Genomic DNA, 23,743 nt, shown 5'->3' with positions numbered 1-23,743 from the left:
ACCAATTGAGAGAACAAATTGATCTTATGCGTAGGGACATGGTTCGCCATGGGGAGCCCCGATTCTGTTTGTGAAGAAGATTGGGTCACATCGGATATGTATAGATTACCGGGATTTGAATAAGGTAACGATGAAGAACCGTTATCCCCTTCTGAGGATTGACGGTTTATTTGACCATCTTCAAGGTGCATCTTGGTTCTCTAAGATTGATCTGCGATTGGGTTATCACTAGATGCAATTCAGGGATGACGATGTGCAGAAGACAGCCTTTCAGACTCGCTATGGTCATTATAAGTTCGTGGTGATGCCGTTTGGGCTCACCAATGCTCCTATCGCGTTCATGGATCTCATGAACCGCGTGTGCAGACCGATGTTGGAATGGTTTGTGATAGTCTTCATTAATGATATCTTGGTTTACTCCAAGACTCAGGAGCAGCACGAGGAGCACCTGAGTGAGGTGCTAGAGACACTGAGGGCGATGTGCGAGTTCCGGTTGTGCGAGGTGCAGTTTCTGGGGCACCTTGTCAACTAGAAGGGTATTCTAGTCGATCCAGCCAAGGTAGAGGCCGTGATGTAGTGGGTGGTTCCGAGGTTTCCATCCGAAATTCCGAGTTTTCTTGGTCTAGTGGGTTATTATTGGAGAGTCATCCAAGATTTCTCCAAGATTGTTGTTCCATTGACCCGATTGACCAAGAAGTCGGTGACATTCCGTTGAGGGCCTAAGCAGCAGGCAGATTTCGAGACTCTCAGATAGCGATTGTGCGAGGCACCGATTCTGACTTTGTCGGAGGGTGTCGATGATTTTGTGGTTTACTATGACACTACGATCACGGGTATGGGTGCAATGTTGATGCATCGGGGTCGGGTGATTGCGTACCCGTAGAGGCAGCTGAAGCCTCATTAGGCGAACTATCCGACGCATGATCTGGAGCTGGGGGCTGTGGTTTTCACCCTCAAGATTTGGAGACACTACCTCTACGGGGCTCGTTGTACCATTTACATGGACCACAAGAGCTTGAGGTACCTGATGGATTAGCCGAATTCGAACAAGAGGCAGCATCATTGGTTGGATGTGGTGAAGGATTATGGGACATCCCTTTTTTCACGGCCAGAAAAGACCGATTTGTTTATGCTTTGTTTTATAAATCAGAGTAATCTTTTAAAGAAAACAGTTGCGGAAATTTTTTTTCCCAAACAAGATATGATAAAACTTTATCAAAACATTTCTCAAAGAGAATGTACTTTTCATTAAATAATAAAATCTCAGGATATCATGTTCCGATACACACCAAAAGCATAAACAATATAAAATAGACCTTACAACAGTTATTTATAACTACTGACCTATCATCCAAAATCTCTCGTCATGTCAACCAACTTATGCTCTTGTGTCACTACCTGTGATACAAAGAAAACTGAGTGGGTCAGGCTTGGGAGCCTGGTGAGCATATAGGGTTTTCAACCCACAATAATATAATTATTATATTTAATCATCAAACAATCAATCCAATTACCCACCCCCATTATCTCCATTTATTTCTTAAAGATTTATCCTAAGAACCGATTACCCTTCTCCCATTCATTCCTAAGGATTGCCCTAAGGAACTGACACAAAGTCTAGTGCTGCCAAGGTTCTTAGATTACCTCTGGTGAACACGCAGTTCACAATAATTAATGAACACCTAGTTCAAGAAAACCTAATGAACACTTAGTTCCCATATTACCCAATGAACACCTAGTTCAAAAACACTTAATGAACACTTAGTTCAAATATCCCTGATGAACACTAAGTTCAAATATCTAATGAACACTTAGTTCGAATATCCCTGGTGAACCCAATCACCTAAGGAACATAGAGTACAAAAGCTCTTAGTTCAAACAATGTGATAATAAAGTATATCTCGATCCTACAAAACCACTAATATTATAAACACATATAAATAATATTTCTAAAACAATATATCCCATCCTGTCGATCCCCACATACCGACCCTATACAATGATCTTACGAGATCTAGCCTATGGAATCGATATGAATCACAAACTGACGAAGCTGCTTCGGAAATTCCCTGGCAGCAAACGAGGATCAATAAAGACATCAAATGAGGGAATGGAATAAGTTTCATCACGAACCTTCGTTTGTAAAAGAAAGAACCACAATACATTTTAAGTCAGGGGTAGTTATCTAGATAACAATGCCTCGGCGTGGTCCGACTATCATGAGGTATTATACCCCTAGACTCTACCTATCCCAGCATCGAACTTTGCCTAGCAGTGGCCTAGATATCATAAGGTATTTCACCCCCAGACGCACCCTATCCAGCAATATAACACCAGATATACCTAGCAGTGGTATATTACCGACACACTTTATTAGGTAGTCTACGAAGTTCCCTTAATTACTTCGTGAAAAGACATATGAAGCTCGGTCGATCACTTCATAAAAGAAACGCTGACTCCAAAGCTCTCTCAAAATAAAAGTATGGGGAAATACTACTAGAGTACTCCCGTACGCTCCCGTAACCGACACACAAAATTGTCAAAAAGACTTTGTACATGATAGTACTTCTGGCACATTATAGTACTCTGGTATGCAAAAGACTCATACCCGAGAACATAATAGTACCCTGGCACAAGCATCACCCAAGACACAGAGCTTTAAAAAGGACTTCGTACATAAAATGTACTTCTGTACGTAGGACGTACTCCACTGATCATCAATCTCACAACACACGTACTCTTAATAAGAGGCTACCCAATGTCCACACTTAATGGAACTAAACATCCTTATTTAAGTCTTAACCCATCACTAGGCAAGCCTACAATGCCTATAATCAATTTTCGATACTATCTCCGTTTGGAAACGCTAACTATGAGTATACTTAACACAAAGTTTTAAGTAATAACATCATATATACACATCTTAACACATATTGGACCATAACTGGTTTGTACGTTGTATATGATCAATTATATATAACATACGTTTTGAGCAATAACAAATAATTCACACACACACACACACACATATATATATATATATATATATATATATTTCATACTTTAATCAGTACTCATATTAAAATCACGTTCCTAAAAGGGACTATACACATGATACCTTATCGAATGAACACATAGTTCAAAAATACATAATCCGTACTCCCGGATCTAAAACTAACCTCTTGATCTGATTCATACTCCTAGATCTAGAACAAGTTTATCCCTTTACCTTTTTTATCCCATACCAACAATCTCATCTACCCATGCTCTACCCCACATACTTGTAGATACAAAATACATAAAGAGATTCACTCATTAAAACCTATATAATTCATCTATTCCACAATCATCTTAAATAAACAACAATATATACACATATAGCTCGTATTTCATAGCAAATACTTAATATTTATGTGTAAGAAGAAAGTAACTACACACTCACTTGATCAGAAGATGATCGGACAGCACTACGGCTTGCAATGGTAGTATTCATCGGTGAAACCGGGATATCTTCACACACTGGACTTCTCGCGGACAGAGCTTCGGAACGGAAACTCTTTTCTTCTCGGGATTTTCGGGCTTCGAGACTTGCTTCGGGTCTCGGGGTTGATACCGGGGCTTCGGGGGGTTAAAATAGGGCTTAGAGATTGTATCGGGAGTGGGAGAGAAGAGATGGAGCAACCATAATCGGCTGACCCTTGATTTCTATTTATAGGGCAAACTTCTCATTTTCCACGTCGTGAACAGTACTTTCACGTCGTGGGCTTGATCGTCACTGCATGCGTCATCTCAAGTTGGGTCTGGCAGACTCTAGGAGGTGTCAGACGACATGCCACGTCGTGACCACTGATTTCACGTCGTGGTCTCTGACAGTCTTGGGGTTTCGCGCCCCGAACTTCAGAAATTCATAACTTTCGCATACGAAATCCGTTTTCAACGTTCTTTCTATCGACGCGTATGTGAGATTATGGTCTACATCTCTCATTTAGACTTCGTCGGCTAATTTTGACTATATTTTTAATATATTGTTAATATATCATTTTTAGTAGGCCGGGACAGGAAAACTCCGTTCGAAATTCATAACTCCTTCATCCGAACTCCGTTTTCGTCTGTGTTTTTACCGTTGCACTACTATTAACAAGATCTTCGAATCTCGTTTAGATTGTTTCGGCTAGAAATCACTCGATCTCAAATCGAGTATTCGGGCTGCATACCGCTAAGTTGAAACTTTGGAAAATCATAACTTGTTCATGCGAAGTCAGATTTGGGCGTTCTTTTTATGCACGCTCTCGGTTTAACGAACACTACGACTTTCGTTTAGATCACTAAGGTTAAAAATCGCTCCAACATAAATTCACTTTTTACGTCATTCAGTGTCGTGCCAGTTCTGTCGCGAAGCTTCGACATGTCATAACTTCTTCGTTATAACTCGGATTTCGGCGTTCTTTATATGTACGGAATCCTTGTAACATATACTACAACTTAGTTAAGATTATTGATCATAAATAATCTTCTATCAAAAAGTCATTTTTGATGCTTATCGTCTCTAAATTGACTAGCCCTGATCTACGGGCGTTACAGATTATGACTGAGAGATCCTTTATCACCCGGGGAAGGCTAATGTAGTGGCTGATGCTCTCAGCTGCAAGGCGGTCGCGGCTCCAATTCAGGATATATGCCTGAGGATGATAGTGATTACTCCGTTGTTGGAACGGATTCGGGAGGCTCAAGTCAAGGGTATGATTACTCTGTTATTGGAACGGATTCGGGAGGCTCAGGTCGAGGGTATGAAGGAGGAATGCCGAAAGTGTGAACAGATCATAGGTCAGGTGGTTTCCTTCAATTATGACAGTCGTGGGTTGTTGACCCTGCATCAGAGGGTCTGGGTTCCTTACTAGGGCGGTGTACGCCAGGTTCTGATGGAGGAGGCTCACAAGTCGATAGTCTCCATTCATCCTGGGGAGACGAAGATGTATAATGATCTTCGCCCAGATTATTGATGGCCCTGCATGAAGCGGGACATAACTTGGTATGTGGAGAGATGCTTGACTTGCAGGAAAGTCAAGACCAAGCACTAGCGGCCTTATGGCAAGATGTAGCCGTTGGAGATTCCCATGTGGAAATGGGAAGACATCACTATGGATTTCATCACAATTCTTCCCAGGACCGCAAATGGAGTGGATTCGATTTGGGTCATTACGGATTGGTTGACCAAGAGTGTTCATTTCATCCCGATCCAAGAGAGTATATCAGTTGAGAAGCTAGTCGAAATCCACGTACGCGAGGTGGTGGTACGTTATGGAGTGTCGGTTTCGGTTGTGTCATATCGAGATGTTCGCTTCACTTCCATATTTTGGAAGAGGTTTAATGAAGAGATGAGTACTCGTCTTCACTTCAGTACAACTTTTCACCCTCAGACGGATAGACAGAGCGAGAGGACGATTCAGACTCTAGAGGATATGATGTGTGCATGTGTATTAGATTTTGGAGGTAGTTGGGATACGTATCTTTCGTTAGCGGAATTCTTGTATAACAACAATTATCACTTTATCATAGGACTCCCTCCCTTCAAGATGCTCTAAAGGAGGAAGTGTAGGACCCCAATTTGTTGGGGTTAGGTCGGTCAAAGAGTCATGGGGAGTACTGAGGTGGTACTCAAGACCACTGAGAAGATCCAGCAGGTCCGGAGCAGGCTCCAAATTGCTAAGAGTCGGCAGAAAAGCTATGCCGACAAGCGCTGATTGGACCTAGAGTTTCAGGTAGGGGACATGGTTCTCCTGAAGGTGTCACCTTGGAAAGGTGTCATCCGGTTCAGGAAGCGGGGCAAGCTGGGCCTCAGGTACATCGGTCCATTCAGGGTTTTGGCTCAGGTGGGTCGGGTTGCTTATCGTTTGGATCTTCCAGCAGAGCTCAGTCAGATTCACAACACCTTTCATGTCTCTCATCTGCGAAAGTGTTTAGTGGATGATTCTGTAGTTGTACCCTTGGAGGATATTCAGGTGGACGAATGCCTGAACTACATTGAGAGACCGATAACGATTCTCGATCGGAAGACGAAAACCTTGAGGAACAAGGTTGTACAATTGGTAAAGGTGCAGTGGATGCACTGCAAGGGTTCGAAATGGACATGGGAGCCCGAGGAGAAGTTGAGGGAGCACTATCCGGAGTTGTTCAGGGCAGCGGACTTCGATGACGAAGTCTGATTCAAGTGGGGGAGAATTGTAGCATCCGTGACTTGAGGTAACGCTAAATTATTTAATCTTGTAATTTATTTGTTGGACTATGAGAATTAATATTGGATCATCAGTTAGGCCTTTATTGAGTTGGGTTGGCTGAAGCCGTATGCTTGGTGTACGCGGAGCATAGTAGGAACATTGGATGCGAGGGGGGGGGGGTAATGCACGTACGCACAACGTATGCAAGCTGACTCAAAACCCTAATTTTTAGGGTTTAAGCAATATATATGTCATTATGTCCCATACTGATAGTTTATTTTATTTACTTCTTTTTATAGTTTCATTTTAGCATATTTCATCCATAATTTAGTTAATTTCCATGCATATTTTCCTTTTTGTTATTTTATGACTATTTCGGGTACTTTCTAGTTTTGTGAGCTTAATTGTAGATTTTAAGGAGATTAGCGGAGTGGGATCTTTAGGAAGCGATTGGACTTAGAGGATGTCAAGGATTTTGGGCTTTTTAATAATGGAAGTTGATGCATGGAGCGGACTTGATGATTATTTGAAGGCTTGGAGAAAATAAAGGTTGAATTTGCAAGAACCGGAAGAATATTCGAGCATGTGGAGATTAATGATCGGTTGATTACGTGAGCTATGGATCATTTGGAATAGTAATCTTGGGCTTAATTTGAAGAAAACATGAAGAATTATGGACTACAAGCTTATTGGACTCGAACTGGGCCGGTGGGATATGCTTTGGAGGCCCAAAGACTCAAAGATGCTACATCCAGGGACCACCCGTTCAACTCACCCGTGTAACAGCACGCGGGTCGCGCAACCGCCTGCAAAGGAAATTCCGGAAATTCTTGTTTTGATCTATATGAGGAAGTTTGGTGTGCCACTTTTCTCCACTCTTAGACATCCGATTTTTGAGCATTCTCTCTGGAGTTTTGAAGATTTTTGAAGGCCAAGAACATCATCTTTTCACCTATTGATTCTTGTTTAATGTTTGGTACAATCTTCTCTAACTTTGTTTCTTTGAGTTTAGCCATGCTTGGCTAAACTAATCTTGGTTGACTTTTGTTGAATCCTTTGAACTTTTTTTGAATGTTGAAGAATCCATGAACATGTTCTTTAATCTTTATGGGAATGTTTTGTGTTTTAACATCTTATCACTACTTGTATGTTTTTATTCATGAGTTTAAATGTGTTTGTGGTGATTAGTTGGCTAATTTCTTGATTAAGTAAAGGATCCTCAAATTAGCAAGCAACAAATGATTTTTGTGTTGTTTTTGCTTCACACAATCATAAAAACATTTTCTCCAACATGGTAGTGAAAGCATTTACTCCTCTTGGATTTGGTGACTTTTTAGTTCTTAATGCTAGTTGACTTTCACTAATTACATGCTTAATGGAAATTGTGACTTTGACTAAGGAAATTGTTGAGGGCTTCCCTAACCATTTTAAAAGCTAAGAAAAGTCAGGGTAATCTCAAGCTTCTTGGATTACTATAACCAAATTGAGGATTTAAAACAAGTATTGCACAATTGGATTCTAATGATATGTTCTTTAAAGGTCAAAGTGAGAAAACTTTAAGTCAACCATCCTTCTGTTATTGATTTTACATCAAACTCCTACTTTTTTTTGAAATTGTTTATTTAAATCTTAGTTTAATTCTAGCTTATTTCAAGTATTTCAAAAGATCAAAACCCCCCATTTTATTTTTACTGTTATTTTACAAGTATTTTTACAAAGAGATTTTTCATAGAGTTATAAAATTTAACCAATCTCCGTGGATTCGATCCCTTTACCACTATACACTATTTTAGTGTGTAATATTTAGGGTTATTAATTTTGTTGGCCTCGACAACCACCACATACCCCAGCCTCCTTACCAGTCTCCTTAACTCAGAAGCCCTAGAAATCTAATCTTCTTCATCTTGTGTGATCTTGATCTTGTGAAGTCCGTTTTAGTAGCTTGGAGCTTGGAAGGAGAAAGAGGAAGTTGGTGAAGAAGAATTTGTGTAGCTTGAGCTTAAGGATCTGAGACATCATCATCATTTAGCACTCATTTGAGGTAAAAAGCTCAAAACATGCCTCATGAATGCTTAGATCTCTTATGTTGAGTTTTTAGACCTTTTTGGTCCGAAGAATGGAACTTTATGGTTCCAAATCCGTTTCTAGGCTTAGGGTTGCCACCCTTAGAGCTATTTGAGTCCTTAAGACAGAAAAGTTACCATCTTGAAGGTCTTGATGTGGTCATGCATGAGTATAATGAACTAGATTCTAATCATTGACATAGAATATAATAGTAATGTTTTATATAAAGATAACAAACACCTTTATTCTTACATAATCAAGATTAATTGTTTTACATTGAGATAGGTAATACCGAAATGGGTATTCTTACTATGTGTTTCAAGCTTCCTGTTAAAATAATCTCACCATGGCTAAATGAATCGTTTGTTTGTGTAACGATGAGTTTGACTTCCAAATCTTGGGTGCCTTGTGGAACTATGGTGAACCATGGTGGATTTAATTCGATTGCCACTCCATGGGGAGGCATCACCGCATAAACGTATGTCTCTACCTCATTGGCAACATTCTTGACTATTCTTCTAACTAGTTGTGATCCCTTGAGTGATGAAATTGTGACCGAAGGGACGTTTAGATCTGATGGTGAACGAAAGGAGTGTGAGCATGGTTCACCGATTGTGGTTTTGATGAAATCTGGATCGGTGTTTGGAATTGAGCACAAGAAACTCATATAGTCATCAAACCCTGATTGATAATTAGGTTAGTACACGAATTCATAAAATGCATTGTAACATCTTCAACTATAAGTGCTAAGGTTCTGTATGCTTTGGAATTGCTATGGGTCACCCATCCTGATACCGCTTTCATTTATGCATGCTTAACCATATAGTTATGATGGGGTTTGGTTTCGTTATAGTTGTAAAATATGTAGTAGAACGGGAGGTTGTCTCTATAATGAGTATTTCGTTCGTCCTACACCAAATGTAAGGATTTAAGCACTAGTTTTCATCTCATCTAGGGTAAGCATAGACAGGTACCCGTCCTAATTGCCTAGAGTTGGAACCGAAACTGAAATCGACAGTTTTTGGAATGTAGTAACAGGAACCGGTTTTAAAAGTTCTTTAGATTTTGGAACCGTAACCGGAACCTCCAAAACTGATTCCGGCACCAGATACCCCGGTTGTTTTAATCCGTTTTACTATTTTTTTCATTAGAAAACCACCGTTACAAACCATTAACTATTAAATATATATATAAACATAACTTATGGAAAATTAATTTCACGAAAAAAAAAGTAATAGCTGGAGTCTAACTTTATGTTTAAAAAATATGCCTCTATTTTCGTAAGTTATAAATACAAATAAGAAACTTCATAAGTATATATTTTGATTATTTATTATCGTGTTTTCAAAGTTAAGCAAGATTAACGATGCAACACTGTAGCTAGTGTGTTACTAGACAAAACCCATTTTTATCATGATTTTACTTTCACTTATATAACCATCATACTACACTTATATAACCATCATACTGGTCCAAAGTATCAAAATGTAACATTGTTTTTTGTCTTGGTAAGTTTATATATATATATATATATATATATATATATATATATATATATATATATATATATATATATATATAGCGGTTCCAAAAAAATGAGATTCGGACCCCTTAAGACAGTTCCGGTTCCGAAAGTGGGTACCCTTTTCTGCTAGTCACCCCTAATCTCATCAAAACTCAATGGCTAAACGTCATACGATAGCAATATCAGGATGTGTTGTTTGACCCCTAAGAAGCCTCTTGCTAGGTTGTCTAAGGGCATCTCCAATCCACCATCTAACTCCATTTTTTCCTTCATTTCTTCTCTTATTTTTCTCCAACTCTACCATATTTTCATCTCCATTTTTGGATATATGAATAGTATTCCCCCATATTTGGGGGAAGACTATTCATATCTCTAAAACTGGAGTTGACGTTTTTGTTGCCGATTTTAGTCTCTCTTTTTATTACATTTCTAGTTTATTTTTATCTACAAATTATAATTTAAATGTAATATTTAATAATATTATGTTATATACTAATTTATATTAATTAATCATAAATATAGACTTTAATATTTATTTATCGAATTCATATAAAAAATTAAATAAATACTAAAGACTTGAAACACGATAGCATAATTTATAAAGTATAGTAACCGAATATGATCGTGATCTTGATATATTTATTATAAATATAACTTTATTTATTTAATAATTATTTATAATAAATTAATAATTAATTTAAATTTATTATATATAAATACTTTATTTATGATAATATAATTTGTAATATTATTGTATTTAAAAAGTATAATATATATTTGGTAAAAGCATTAGTAATTAGTAGATTAGTATATTTGACAGTATATATAAGTTACAAAAATAAAATATTCTAGGAATATACTTTTTAGGATAAAAAATAGGGTAGAAAGTGGAATATTGTTGGAGATGTAACACTATTTACCCCATCTTTTACTTTATTTGTGGGAAAAAATATAGATGAGTTGGAGATAGTCTAAGAGCATCTCCAAACAACCCATATTTTCATTATTTCCCCAATTATCATTCTTTTCCAACTCTACCCTATTTATTCCCCCATTTTGAGATAAATGAATAGTATAACACCAAATATGGTGTTATACTATTCATTTCTCCCAAAATAGAGATGAACTTTGAGTTGTCGGTTTTAGTCTCTTTTTTTATACAATACATTTATACTTTATTTTTAGGGAAATCTCCAGAAAAGTCTTAAAATTTTACCTTAATTTACGAAAAAGTCCCAAACTAAAATTTGTTTACGAAAAAGCATGCATTATTCGTAAAAATGGCGATTTGACCGTATTTTCCCGGTTTACCGGTTTCTTAACTTGAATGTTTCATTAAAGTCCCATTATTTTATATTAATTTACGAATAAGTCTCAAACTAAAATTTAGTGATAATTTGACGATTTTCTCCATGTCACATAAATTTTATCGGTTTCATTGCTGACTTGGACGCCTAATCATTAAATGAGCTGATGAGATGAATATGTTAGGTTATATAATGCTATGTTTACCATAAAACTAGATATCTTGATATATTGTATATTTTTTTGGAATATAAAATACATCCGGCGAAGACTGCCATAATTACATAAACTAGCAACAACTTCGTCATTTTTTACGTTTATAAGAAATTTTAAATTGTATTTCTAATCTTATGTAACCCAATATATCCATCACATAAGACATTAGCTCATTTCCTGCCATTTTTTCCTAGAAACACATATTTTATTGGTTTTATTGCTGACCTAGATACATAGTCATAAATGAGCCGATGAGATGAATATCAAATTTTACAGTAAATATAGTATTATATAACTCATTGTATCCATCTTATCAACTAATTTAATGACTACGTGTCTAAATCAACAATGAAACTGATAAAATGTATACTTGTTGGAAAAAATGGTTAAATAATCACTATATTTTAGTTTGTAACTTATTTGTAAAATATGATATAATAATGAGACTTTAATAAAAGATATAAGTAATGAAACCGGTAAACCGGGAAAAAGGGGTCAAATTGCCATTTTTACGGGTAATTCATGCTTTTTCGTAAACAAATTTTAGTTTGAGACTTTTTCGTAAATTAGGGTAAAATTGTAGGACTTTTATGGAGATTTCCCTTATTTTTATCTACTAATTATAATTTAAATGTAATATTTAATACTTATAAAATTTTGTTATATATTAATTAATTATAAATATAAAGTTTGTTTTTTGTTTATCAAATTTATATAAAATTTTAAATACATATTAAAAATTTAAAACACGATAACGTATTCTAAAATAGCTTATAATTAAGTGTTATAAATATAATCTTACTTATTTAATATTATTGTAATGAAAAAATATATATTATATATTTGTTAAAACCAAATTAGTAAATGAGATGTGTTTGACAATCCATGTAAATTGGAAGAATGCGATATACTAGGAATATATTTTTTGGGGTAAAAATGAGATAAAAAATGGAATAGGGGTGGAAATGAAACACTATTTATCCTATTTTTTACTCTATTTTTTAGGGAAAAGATAGAAGTGGATTGGAGATGGTTTAAGAGAAAAAAAATTAACATTACCTGACGTAAAAACGAGCCCTGGATCAAGAGCATTGGTGGCACTAACAAGACCCGCGCCATGGTCAAAAGGCGTAGAACGATGCAATTTATAAAGTTCTCGACCTTGGGCCATTATCGGTTCCCCTCGATTATCATATGTAGTGGCGGTTGTTGCCATGGCGGAAGCAATCATTGATGGTGACCATGAAGGATGTCGCTGCTTGATCAATGCTGCCACACCAGCAATATGAGGTGTGGCCATACTTGTACCAGATATCAATCCAAAGTTACAACCCTCAAGAATCGGAGTTTTCACGCTCATTGGGCTCCAAGCTGCCCAAATCGAGTGCCCAGGAGCTAAAATATCGGGCTTCAACAAATCTATCGGGTTCCGTTTTATGTCGATAAAATTAGGTCCTCTTGAAGAAGATCTGCTCACAATTGGAGCTTTTGTGTTATACTTGGCAAATCTACCTTCTCCTATAGCTGCTCTTCCATGATAAGCTATTGCAACTCCTTTATTATTTCTTTCGGTTTTCTTCTCGTAGTAATCCATTATCATCTGCAAGAATAACAACGTATTTTCATTTACTTGTGTATTATCATTTCCTTGTGTATTATAGCATCCTACTTTTAGTTCTTTCTATTGCATGTATTAATGTTGTCATTTGTTTCATATTGACACAATGTATTTTGGAAAAGGTACTCAAACTCAAACATACTAGAAACTGACGACACTGATTATAGTGTTTTCAAAATACAATGTTGTTATATGAAGAAATAAAAAGAGGATTTTGTAATAACCAAATCAATGAAAGTATATTGCTATTTATACCTGTGTATCGTTAGCTTTTGGAATCACGATTCCAGGAATAGAGAATGGATATGGCTCAGCTATAAAATCACCATAACTAGGATTAGCAGCAAACACAAAACCTATAAACCCTAGGGCCCTCCCGGTGTTGGCAATGTCTTTTAGAGTTGAAGTCCCGTTACTAAACCCTGTTGAAAACATGCATATAACAACACTTTGTCGTACGATTACCGGATCAAATGCCTCGGGATGTTGGCACTCGTCTATGTATTGTGGGGTCCTCGGAAAATTTCCATTTGCCACGACTGCATCTTTTGCCAACACCAACTTATATTTTAGCAACCCTGCTCCAAAGCTTGGTCCTGTAAATCACAATAGAAGGAAGGGCTATTAAACAATCTATAAGCTGAAACATGTCGAACACTGGTAGCCTAGAGCCCACACGAAGTCAAGGATCCTTATCTACATTGGAAGGGAAACGTATGTAAATGATAGAATCTTAAACCATTGACCATTTATGTAAGTATATACCTGATAATCCGATGCCATTGAATCTTTGGCCATTTCCAAGAACAAGAGAGCTGGGGTAGGTTCTATCGGTGTCACATGAAGCCACACCTACGGCCCACGGGCTGTATGAGACTGTTGAGTATGGGCCTGGACCGCGGTTACCAGCTGCTTGAACCACGAAAATTCCAGCTTTGTGGGCGAACAACATAAAGATATCAAACATGCTTAACATAGTAATCGTTTTCTCTGGTGGTTCATCTGGCCCTATTGAAAGTGACAAGATATCAACTCCGTCTTTTATTGCCTGCATCATTACCAGTTTCTTAGTGAGCTGAAACACAAGGGCGATGTGGGGGTGGGGATGACCTTACTTGATCCATTGCTGCAATAACATCTGTTCTAGTTCCTATACTCGGATATATAGCCTTATAAACAGCAATTCTGTGTCAAAATGGTGTCACACGTAAGTCAAATGTACAATGATATTAGCACAACATACAATGTTTGACTCATTACCGTGCACGTGGCGCCATCCCACTTGCTCTTCCATAGTAGGATCCTTTGACAACCACTGGAACTCCATGGTTACCAGCAGCCGTTGATGCTGTATGACTGAAAAAAAAAAGAACCATTTTTAATTATCTTATGAAATATTTCACATTCAGTCCTTATACTAATTTCACCTCAGTCTCAATTATACCTTCCATGTCCAACCGAGTCATAGGGGGACAAGATATCGATTGAGGCATTTAGTTTGCCAGTCGCTTGTGCTCCAGCTGCAAAAAATCTAGCCGAAACTATCTTCCCATTGCACGAACTCTTTGGAAAATGAGGCCCCACATCACAGACCCCTGGGAACTGAGTCCGGTTCCTCGGGTACCCGTTCCAGGGATCATATGCGAAGCTTGGGTGAAACGGATTAATACCGGTGTCAACAAGACCAATAACAATCCCTTCACCTGCATTGCTATCGCCTCCTTCAGTTGTCCAAACTCCTTGTGGTAACCCTAAAAAGTTAGGGGTATAAGTTGTCATCATTTTCACTCCTCTATCTTTCTCTATGAACTTAACTCCTGGTGCTTTCTTTAACTTCTTGGCCTATATGTGAAATGACAAAAAAGATATTGAAGATTAATAGAGGTCTTACTTGTTAATGGAATGGGATGGTTCATTCTATAGGGAATGAAATGGGACATTCGTGAAGGAATATGAATCTTTTTATTTTGTTACAGTTAAATATTGTATAATTTGGTAACATATATAAAATTTCTTATGGAAATAGCCAATCAAACATGACAATAGAATGTAATGACTTATTCTATTATAATGTTTAATTTCATTCCATCCATGGTGAAAAGCATAGAAATGGTATGAAAGAAAGGACCTGAGTAGGGGTAGTATGAACAGAAAAGCCATTGACAATGTGTTTGTAGCTATAAAGCTTGTTGTAAGCTCCTTCGTCTAACGTGGATTGTAGAAGTTGATCATGAGAGTCTTCCAAGTGCTTTGCGTGAGCCTTTAATACTTCACTGTACATATGCCAAAAAGGTGTTCATAAAAACTGGCTATTAGTTGCGTACAAACTTCGAATTGTTTTGAAATCCAAAATCTGAAATGTCTTTGTAGAATCAATAAACAAAATGTTTTTTCTTGATCCGGTGCCCATTCCGCACCAGATGGTTATTTATGTTAAAAAAATTGGTTATTTTGTTTAAATACGCGTTAAAAAGTGGTCAGGTTACTTTTTTTATTTTTTTTATGGGACCTCTAAAAAATAGTTTAACATTTATGTGGGACGAATGTAATATATTAATATTAAATTCGATGAATGATGTTTAAAAGTAAAAAATATTTTCATGTGAAGCTCGCAATATAAACAAAAAGACTTGTTTCATGATCTTGATGGCACAAAATTATTGACTTGCTTACCAACTTACCCAGTTGAGAGCCATCATATGGTTATTTTAATTTTTCTATTGAAATATATTTATTAAACTTTGTAGACTAATTGAATGATAAAATTATATGAAAATTAAAATATTAATAAAAATAAACTATTAAACTTTATAGAACTGGATGTCAAAATTAACTATATAGTCATTCACAAAGAAATATTTGAACACTAGATATCAACATAAAAAATAGGCATATATTATCTAAAATGATCACTGACTCCCGATATATAACTCACCTATCAAAGTCTATTTTTTTGCCAGGTTTACGAGAAACTGTGTTATCTTCAAAAAATGCAACTGGTGGACCGCCTTCCACCATCACCATGTATATTTTTCGTTCTTCTTCTGCAACACAAATGGTGCAAAACAAAAATAGGAAAACAAATCGAAATCGCAGAGAAACTGTCATTGTCAATACAAGGAGAGAGATCGATGTGGGTTTGTATTGGCAGTAATAATAACACAGGAATAAATGGTTAACAGCATTTTAAATGTTGAAAAAGCATGTTAATCAGCTGGCTTTCTTTGTGTAACCGTTGCATTTGTAGGACCTTTTTGGTTTCTTATGATGAATAAAAACGTTTTATATGTCATGTTTCTTGTGTCTTATTTTTAAATGTAATGATTTTTTATTTATTACACATTTATCTATTTATTTATTTATCTTCATTGAATATTGAATACAATTGGTTGAATGAAAATACAGATGCTGTTGACTTATGATTTATAATAGGCAATTTAATAATTAGTTAATAACAAGATAAGATAATATGATAAATTTTCCAGGTATCTATCAATCTAGAGAAATTAAATATCATTTTCTTTTTCAATATAAATCCTCCTACCCAATTAAATGGTGGCATGTGTCAGATTTAATGCATATTTAATGAAATTTAATAATATTTTAGTTTATTAATGTGACACATATCATCATTTAATTAGATAGAACAAAAAATATAAAGATATTTAATTTCTCATCAATCTAATATACTTTGAGATAACCTACCGCTAAAATGAAAGTTCCTAATCTAACAACCAACTAGGAGGTCTTAGGTTCAATCTCAAATGGAAGAAATATTTAATTGTTTGCCGTTTCAAAAAAATAATAAATAAATAAAAATAAAAACCTTGGTCTCACTTAGAACAGTTTTGTTAATATTCACATATCACGTTAAAAAAGTGAAATCCAAATATACTTACTTTTGAATAATAAAATTATCTTAATTAGTGTTCCATTCGTTATTATTATGTATCGTTATGTTGAATTTTATCATCTTTAGTAAGGATTTTTCTAAAGACAAAGCAAATTTCAAACTTTTTAATTTTTGTAATATATATATATATATATATATATATATATATATATATATATATATATATATATATATATATATATATATATATATTCTTTTTATATTCTTTTGAGCAAACTTTATGTTCTTTTTCGCATCTTAAGGTTTGAAAAGTTATAACAATGAATAGATTTATTGTAAAAAGACGCTTGCATGAATCATGAAAAAGGTCATATATTTGTTGTGTGGAAAAAGTAAGACTATATTTGGAAAGTACAATCATTTTATTTTTAGAATTCTTTTAAATTTTATGTTCATTTTTCAAACCATGTTTCAAAAAACTTATTACATTTAAAAAAAAAATCATATATATATATATATATATATATATATATATATATATATATATATATATAAACTAATGCCGCCCATTCTGTTTTCTATAAGTTTTAATTTGATATTGATCCAATAACAATGTTTTTATGAGCTAAAAAGTAAATAAAACTTAAAGTATAATCATTCGTAACAAGATTTAAGGTGTATTCGACAAAATTAGCTGGTAGCTGACAGCGTTTTGTTAAACGCTACGTGATATATGTTTTAGATTTGTAGCGTTTTGTTTAAATAAAGGGCGTGTTTGACAAAATAGCTAATAACAAGTAGCTAGGTAGCTGGTAACGTGTAGCGGGTAGCTGGTAGCGGATAACGTTTTGTTAAACGCTACGTGAAGTAGTTTTTGGATTTGGAGCGTTTTTTTAAATTAAGTGCTAGAAGTTTGTAGTGTCAAACGAGACTTAAAGGTTAAAAGCTTGTAATGATAAACATAGTTTTTTTTTTTTTTTGTGAAAATTTGTAGAAACACAAGTATCCAACATCATCATCTATTATATCATTTGAGGATAAATAGACAGATGGTTTTCTTCAACTTATAGGGAAACCTCAGTACAAAAGACCTACACTACTCTCTATACAAATCGCTCAACTTAAAACTAACATATCTACAAGATTAGACAATGGATTGTATAAACCCTAATCAGAGAAGGTGAAAAACGAGAGAACAAAAGAACAAATGAAATCTGAATGAACTGGTGAATAATGACTATCCTCTACTCGTTCACCCCTTAAGTACTCGGTTCATATGGGATCTGAAGATCCGCCTATAAACCCGTAAAATATATGCTTCATTTACACCTTGCACCCTTTACCGTGCAATAACTTAACCTGTAACGACTTAAAACACATAATACCACAAAATGTACCCAAAATAGAATAAGAAAAATGTTAGTTTGATTTTGTTTTTTTATAAAAACAATTATTTATTTAAACAGCCACCTCCCCCCCCCCCCCCCCGCCCCCCTCCCTCTCAAAATAACCATTTTGAGAACCATTATTTTGAAGAAAAATGATCAAACAAACATAGTTTTTCACTAAGAACCTTATGTTGATAAGACACAAGGGACTTAGTAAAAACATATGCAACTTGACTCGAAAGAACTAATCTAACCAATTTAACAACTTCTTTTGAAAAATTTTCTCTTATAAAATGAACATCAACTTCGAAATGTTTTGTCTTATCATGAAAAACATGATTCATTGCCAACTTAATGGCAAAATCATTGTCACAAAAAATATTTAGGAACTAAATTCTTATAACCCATGTCATATAAAATTTTTAAAAGCCAAATTACTTCACAAGACAAAGAACCCAAAGCCCTATACTCAGACTCAAGTGAAGAATGAGATATAGTAGACTAGTTTTTGCTCCTCCAAGAAATAGGAGAATTACCAAGATAAACTACATAACCACTTACAAACTTTCTAGAGAAAAGTCATTTAGCCTAAACAGTATCAGAGAAGGCTTTTAAAAAAAGAGAAACATGATTCAGACTTCAAGTAATTAACTCCTTTTCTTGGACTGAGTTTAAGATACCTCAATAATCTCATTGCAACTTGCAAATGAATCTTAGTGGGCTTACACATGTATTGACTTAATATTTGAACATAATAAGCAATATCAGGCCTTGTAAATGTAAGGTAAATGAGTTTTCCAACAAGTATCTGAAAATCAGTTATGTTTTCCAGCAAACCATCATTATTATTATCAAAATTAAGATTTGACTCAAGAGGAGTATTAAATGGTTTGCAACCTAACATACCAAAGTCATGAAGTAATTCCAAACATTATTTCCTCTATGACAAACAAACACCATTTGGAACTTCCACAACTTCAATACCCAAAAAATACTTTAATTTTCCTAAGTCTTTTATAAGAAACTAAGACTTTAGAAAATCTTTCACATTAATAATTTCAGACTCACAATTTCCAGTAACAATGATATCATCTACATATACCAACAAAATTATAACAACATTTTCAACAAATTTAACAAACATAGAATAATCATTAAAACTCTGTTTAAAACCAAAACTAACTAAAGAATTACTCAAATTTTCATTCCACTTACATGGAGCTTGTTTTAAACCAAACAAAGATTTTAACAACTTGCATACCCTATTATCATTTTTACTATGATATCCAGGAGGTAAAACCATATAAACATCCTCTTCAAGAGAACCATAAAAGAAAGCATTATTTATATCAAATTGATATAAATTCCAACCATAATTAACTGCCAAAGTAATAACAACTCGAATAGTAACAATTTTGGCTAAATTAGCAAAAGTCTCCGCATAGTCAATACCATCTCTTTGATTGTAACCTTTAGCTACAAGACGAGCTTTATACCTTTTTATTTCCCTATTGGCCTTGTATTTAATTTATTAAATCCAATGACAACCAATAGGTTTTCTATTTTTTGGCAATTCAGTTATTACCCACGTATATTATTCCTATACAAAGCTTCCATTTCTTGATTCATGGCTTTAACACATTCAGGATTAAGAGGAGCCTCATAATAAGAATGAGGTTCACCAATTTTATCAAGATTAGAAATGAAACACTTATGTTCAGAAATCAGATGATTAGAGTAATTAAGAGTTTTCTCAATACCATACTTGTATTTTCCTTCAAAAATATAGTCACTAAACCACGATGGAAGACGAGTCTCCTAGTACGTGTGAAACCAATTGATTGATAATAGAGGGGTTCAGGAACAAAATGACTACTTTCCTCAGTCCTGACTGGTGAACAAAAAGATTCAGGAGAAATAGGAGAATTTGGACCAGGCGCAACAGATAAAGGCACAAAGGACTCCTCAAACCCTAACCTAGTATTTGAACTTTCTTTTGCATGATCTCTTCTATTAAGGTTCAAAGGAGAACTAGCACCATCTAACTGACGATCCAATCTATGAGTTCTATTATACACAACATCATCAACAAAGGACTTAGATTAAACAGGTTCATCATAGGAAACGGATCAACCCCACTAGAACAATCACTAGACTTACCAAAAAAGGATTTTGAATTCTAAATGGAAACATCGACTCATAGAATTTAACATCTCTGGAAGCAAAAAAGGAACCAGAATCAAGACTCAAAACCTTATACCCTTTCTTGTCTAAAGAATAACCCATATAAACACATTTTTCAAAACGAGCAGAAAATTTATCATGATTATTTACATTTTTCAGTTGTAGAAAAGAAACTTCATAAAAGTTGAAATATGAAGAAATAAATATGCCTAGCTGTTTTATTCTATGGGTAAAGGGTCTAATTGATAGAGTAAGCACAGTAAAGATCAATATGAGGCTTATATTCAGTGCAATCAAAAACGATTTTATCATTTCTGTATCAACAATTCAATATAGGCGAATACATACGCTATACATTTGCCTCTCTTCCGCTCATTTACCCATGAACTTTCAAATCCTTGAACGGTCGATTCTTTTCATATTAAAAAAAAAGAATATTTAATTGTGATAAAAAAAATGGAAATTCTATATCGCTAGATTAATCGTTATCTTCTATAATATTTAAAAGTTATTTGAAATTCTATATATTATTCTTTAATATATTAATATCCATTTTGAATAGGGAATATGAATAGCTAAGAATTAAAATAGTATAATAGTGAATAATGAAGATTCTAAGAGTTTATTAAATTTTTATACATGTGAAAATTATGTTATGTGAGTCTACTTAGCTCAGAGGTTAGAGCATTGCATTTGTAATGCGATGGTCATCGGTTTGATTCTCATAGTTGGCTTTTATCTATTTATTTTATTCTATGTTTTACATGATTGATAAAGCATCTTTGAAATCAAAGAATATTGAAAAAAAATATTTTCCTCTTTTGGTAAAAACCCTTGATTTATTATGTGATAAGAATTTCCAACTATATAAAGAAAACAAATCCTTTTCTTTTTCTATATATAGAATATAAAGATCTGAATATTTATCCAACTCATCTCGTTATTCTTTAATACAATAACTAAGTAAAGTTCTCTTTATTTAGAATTTAGTTTATTTTTATTTTAGGTTTATTCTATAGAATAAAATTTCATCAATCAGAATTAATAATTAAATATAAATAAGAAGACTGGGTATTTATGTCGCGTTACCGAGGTCCTCATTTCAAAAAAAAAATACGCCGCTTGGGGGCTTTACTAGGGCTAACTAATAAAAGGCTCAGAACTGGAAGTGATTTTAGAAACCAATCGTGTTCTAGGAAAAAAAAATCTCAATATCGAATTCGCCTAGAAGAAAAAGAAAAATTGCGTTTTCATTATGGTCTTACAGAACGACAATTACTTAAGTATGTTCGTATCGCCAGAAAGGCAAAAGGGTCAACATGTCAGGTTTTACTACAACAACTTGAAATGCGCCTTGATAACATTCGTTTTCGATTGGGTATGACTCTGATTATTCCGGGAGCTCACCAATTAGTTAGCCATAGGCATATTTTAGTCGATGGTTGTATAGTAGATATATCAAGTTATCGCTGCAAACCCCGACATACTATTGCGGCAAGGGATGAACAAAAATCTAAAGTTCTAATTCAAAGTTTTCTCGATTCACCCCCCATGAGGAATTGTCAAACCATTTGACTTTTCAACCATTCCAATATAAATGATTAGTCAATCAAATAATAGATTGTAAATGGGTCAGTTTGAAAATAAATGAATTGCTAGTTGTAGAATATTATTCTCGTCATACGTAAACCTAAAAAAAATAAAATCAACACTAACAAGAATAAGAAAGAATAAGGATTCGACCCATTTTGCTTCCTTTCGGCGAAGTAAATTAACCTAAGGTTAAGATAAATAAGGGTTTGATCCAAAATTTTCTTCCTTTTAGGTATCACATGCCAAGAAAGAGACTTATCTTCCTTTTCTACTCTACTCTTTTCTTTACATAGTGTTTTCTATACCACAACCATTAGGAATAGACAATCCATATCAAAGAAAGGTCTAACTATTGGAATAGTCTTATCCATTGATATTTGATCTATTGTGGTTAGTATGATCGATGAATTAAGTGAAGGTACGGACAGAGAGGGATTCGGGTAAGCAAAAGCCTACATAGGAGTTCCAATGGTACACCTTCAACCACTCGGCCATCTCTCCTACATAACGATTATGACCCAAAAAACAAAAATCGAGTGAATAGTGAATCACTCTAGATTATTGGGTAGGTGCAACCAATCAACTCTAACTATAAAGTGATCAAAATCGATTTTTTCATCATAGTAAAATAAGTATCTTTCCTTCTAGGCTGGGGGGGGGGGGGGGGATAAAGTTAAAAAGAAAAAAAAATCTTACAAAAACTGTTCAAAAAATTATGTTCATGTTTGCAAAAACAATGTTCTCTTCTTTTTCTGAATTTTCTATTTATATATTTATACTATACAACCGGAATAAATCAATATATTAGAAATTCTAATAAATCAATCGAGCGAGGGATTTATATTTTGTAGACTATGCTTAATGGATATTTTTAGATCAAGATTCTATTTAGACTACAATTCCATATCAGAAGATTTCTCAAATTCCTTTGTATGTTTTAGAGTTATTAACAAAAATCCTTATCCCATATATTTATTATAAATAAAAATTGATAAACAATTTTTTTATAGTTGATTGTATAGTGTATACCCCTAAGTAAACAACACAAAAAATAGACGTTTATTCTATTTTCATCATACAATGATTATTCGATCATTTTTCTTCTTTGTATCATAATAAAATCTACTGAGGTTATTCTAAGTTGTAACTTCAATCAAATAAGAATAGTTTCTTTCGTTGGTAGACTATTCTAGTAAGATGGAATCGAATATGGTTACCATATTTTTTTGTTAGTTTTTATCAATTCATGTAATGTAAAAAATAATAATTTGAATATTGAATTTTTGAATAGAAGAACTATATCTTTTTTTTAAGAGAATCAATATGTTTTTATGTTATTTCGTATTGTAGAATTCTTTTCCTTATGAGATTATTTTCTCACGAGAAGTAATGAAAACGATGATAGAATGGATTGCTACCTATGCCTAGATCATGGATAAATGGAAAATTTATTGATAAAACTTTTTCAATGATAGCCAATATCTTATTACGAATAATTCCGTCAACTTCAGGAGAAAAAGAGGCATTTACTTATTATAGAGATGCTGCGATTTGACCTTTTTTTATTAATCTTGGTCGTACGACAAATACACATGATTCGTGATGGGGAAAAAAGAAAAAAAATCAACTGTAACATCCCGAAAATAAGACCCGAAATTTTTTCATTTTTAGATTAATAAAAACAACCCAAAAGATTGTTATAAAACCAAGATTATCAAATGTATCAATACGTCATAAATATCAGAGTAAATCATAAAGATGCGGAAACTAGCGGTGTGTGCT

General features: G+C 34.3%; 1 protein-coding gene across 1 annotated transcript; it reads right to left on the bottom strand.

The window, feature by feature from the left end:
• Positions 1 to 8,550: 8,550 nt before the first annotated feature.
• LOC145063775 (subtilisin-like protease SBT2.4) lies at positions 8,551 to 20,470 on the bottom strand. Its single transcript, XM_079011358.1, has 15 exons — positions 20,345 to 20,470; positions 19,770 to 19,894; positions 19,446 to 19,680; positions 19,253 to 19,346; positions 18,865 to 19,081; positions 18,750 to 18,772; positions 15,922 to 15,987; positions 15,072 to 15,229; positions 14,388 to 14,785; positions 14,204 to 14,299; positions 14,059 to 14,128; positions 13,709 to 13,991; positions 13,199 to 13,539; positions 12,385 to 12,925; positions 8,551 to 8,960 (listed from the first exon to the last, which is right to left on the bottom strand). Exons 1-15 carry the CDS (start codon positions 20,468 to 20,470, stop codon positions 8,551 to 8,553), a joined length of 3,183 nt encoding a protein of 1,060 aa, XP_078867484.1.
• Between the last annotated feature and the right edge of the window lie 3,273 nt (positions 20,471 to 23,743).

The sequence above is a fragment of the Lactuca serriola genome, chromosome 7, assembly GCF_051521515.1.
Source record: "Lactuca serriola cultivar US96UC23 chromosome 7, Lser_US96UC23_V15, whole genome shotgun sequence".
NCBI classification, from domain to species: Eukaryota; Viridiplantae; Streptophyta; class Magnoliopsida; order Asterales; family Asteraceae; genus Lactuca; species Lactuca serriola.
Note: the sequence above shows the minus strand (reverse complement) of the source record. Positions and strands in the feature narration are given on the sequence as shown.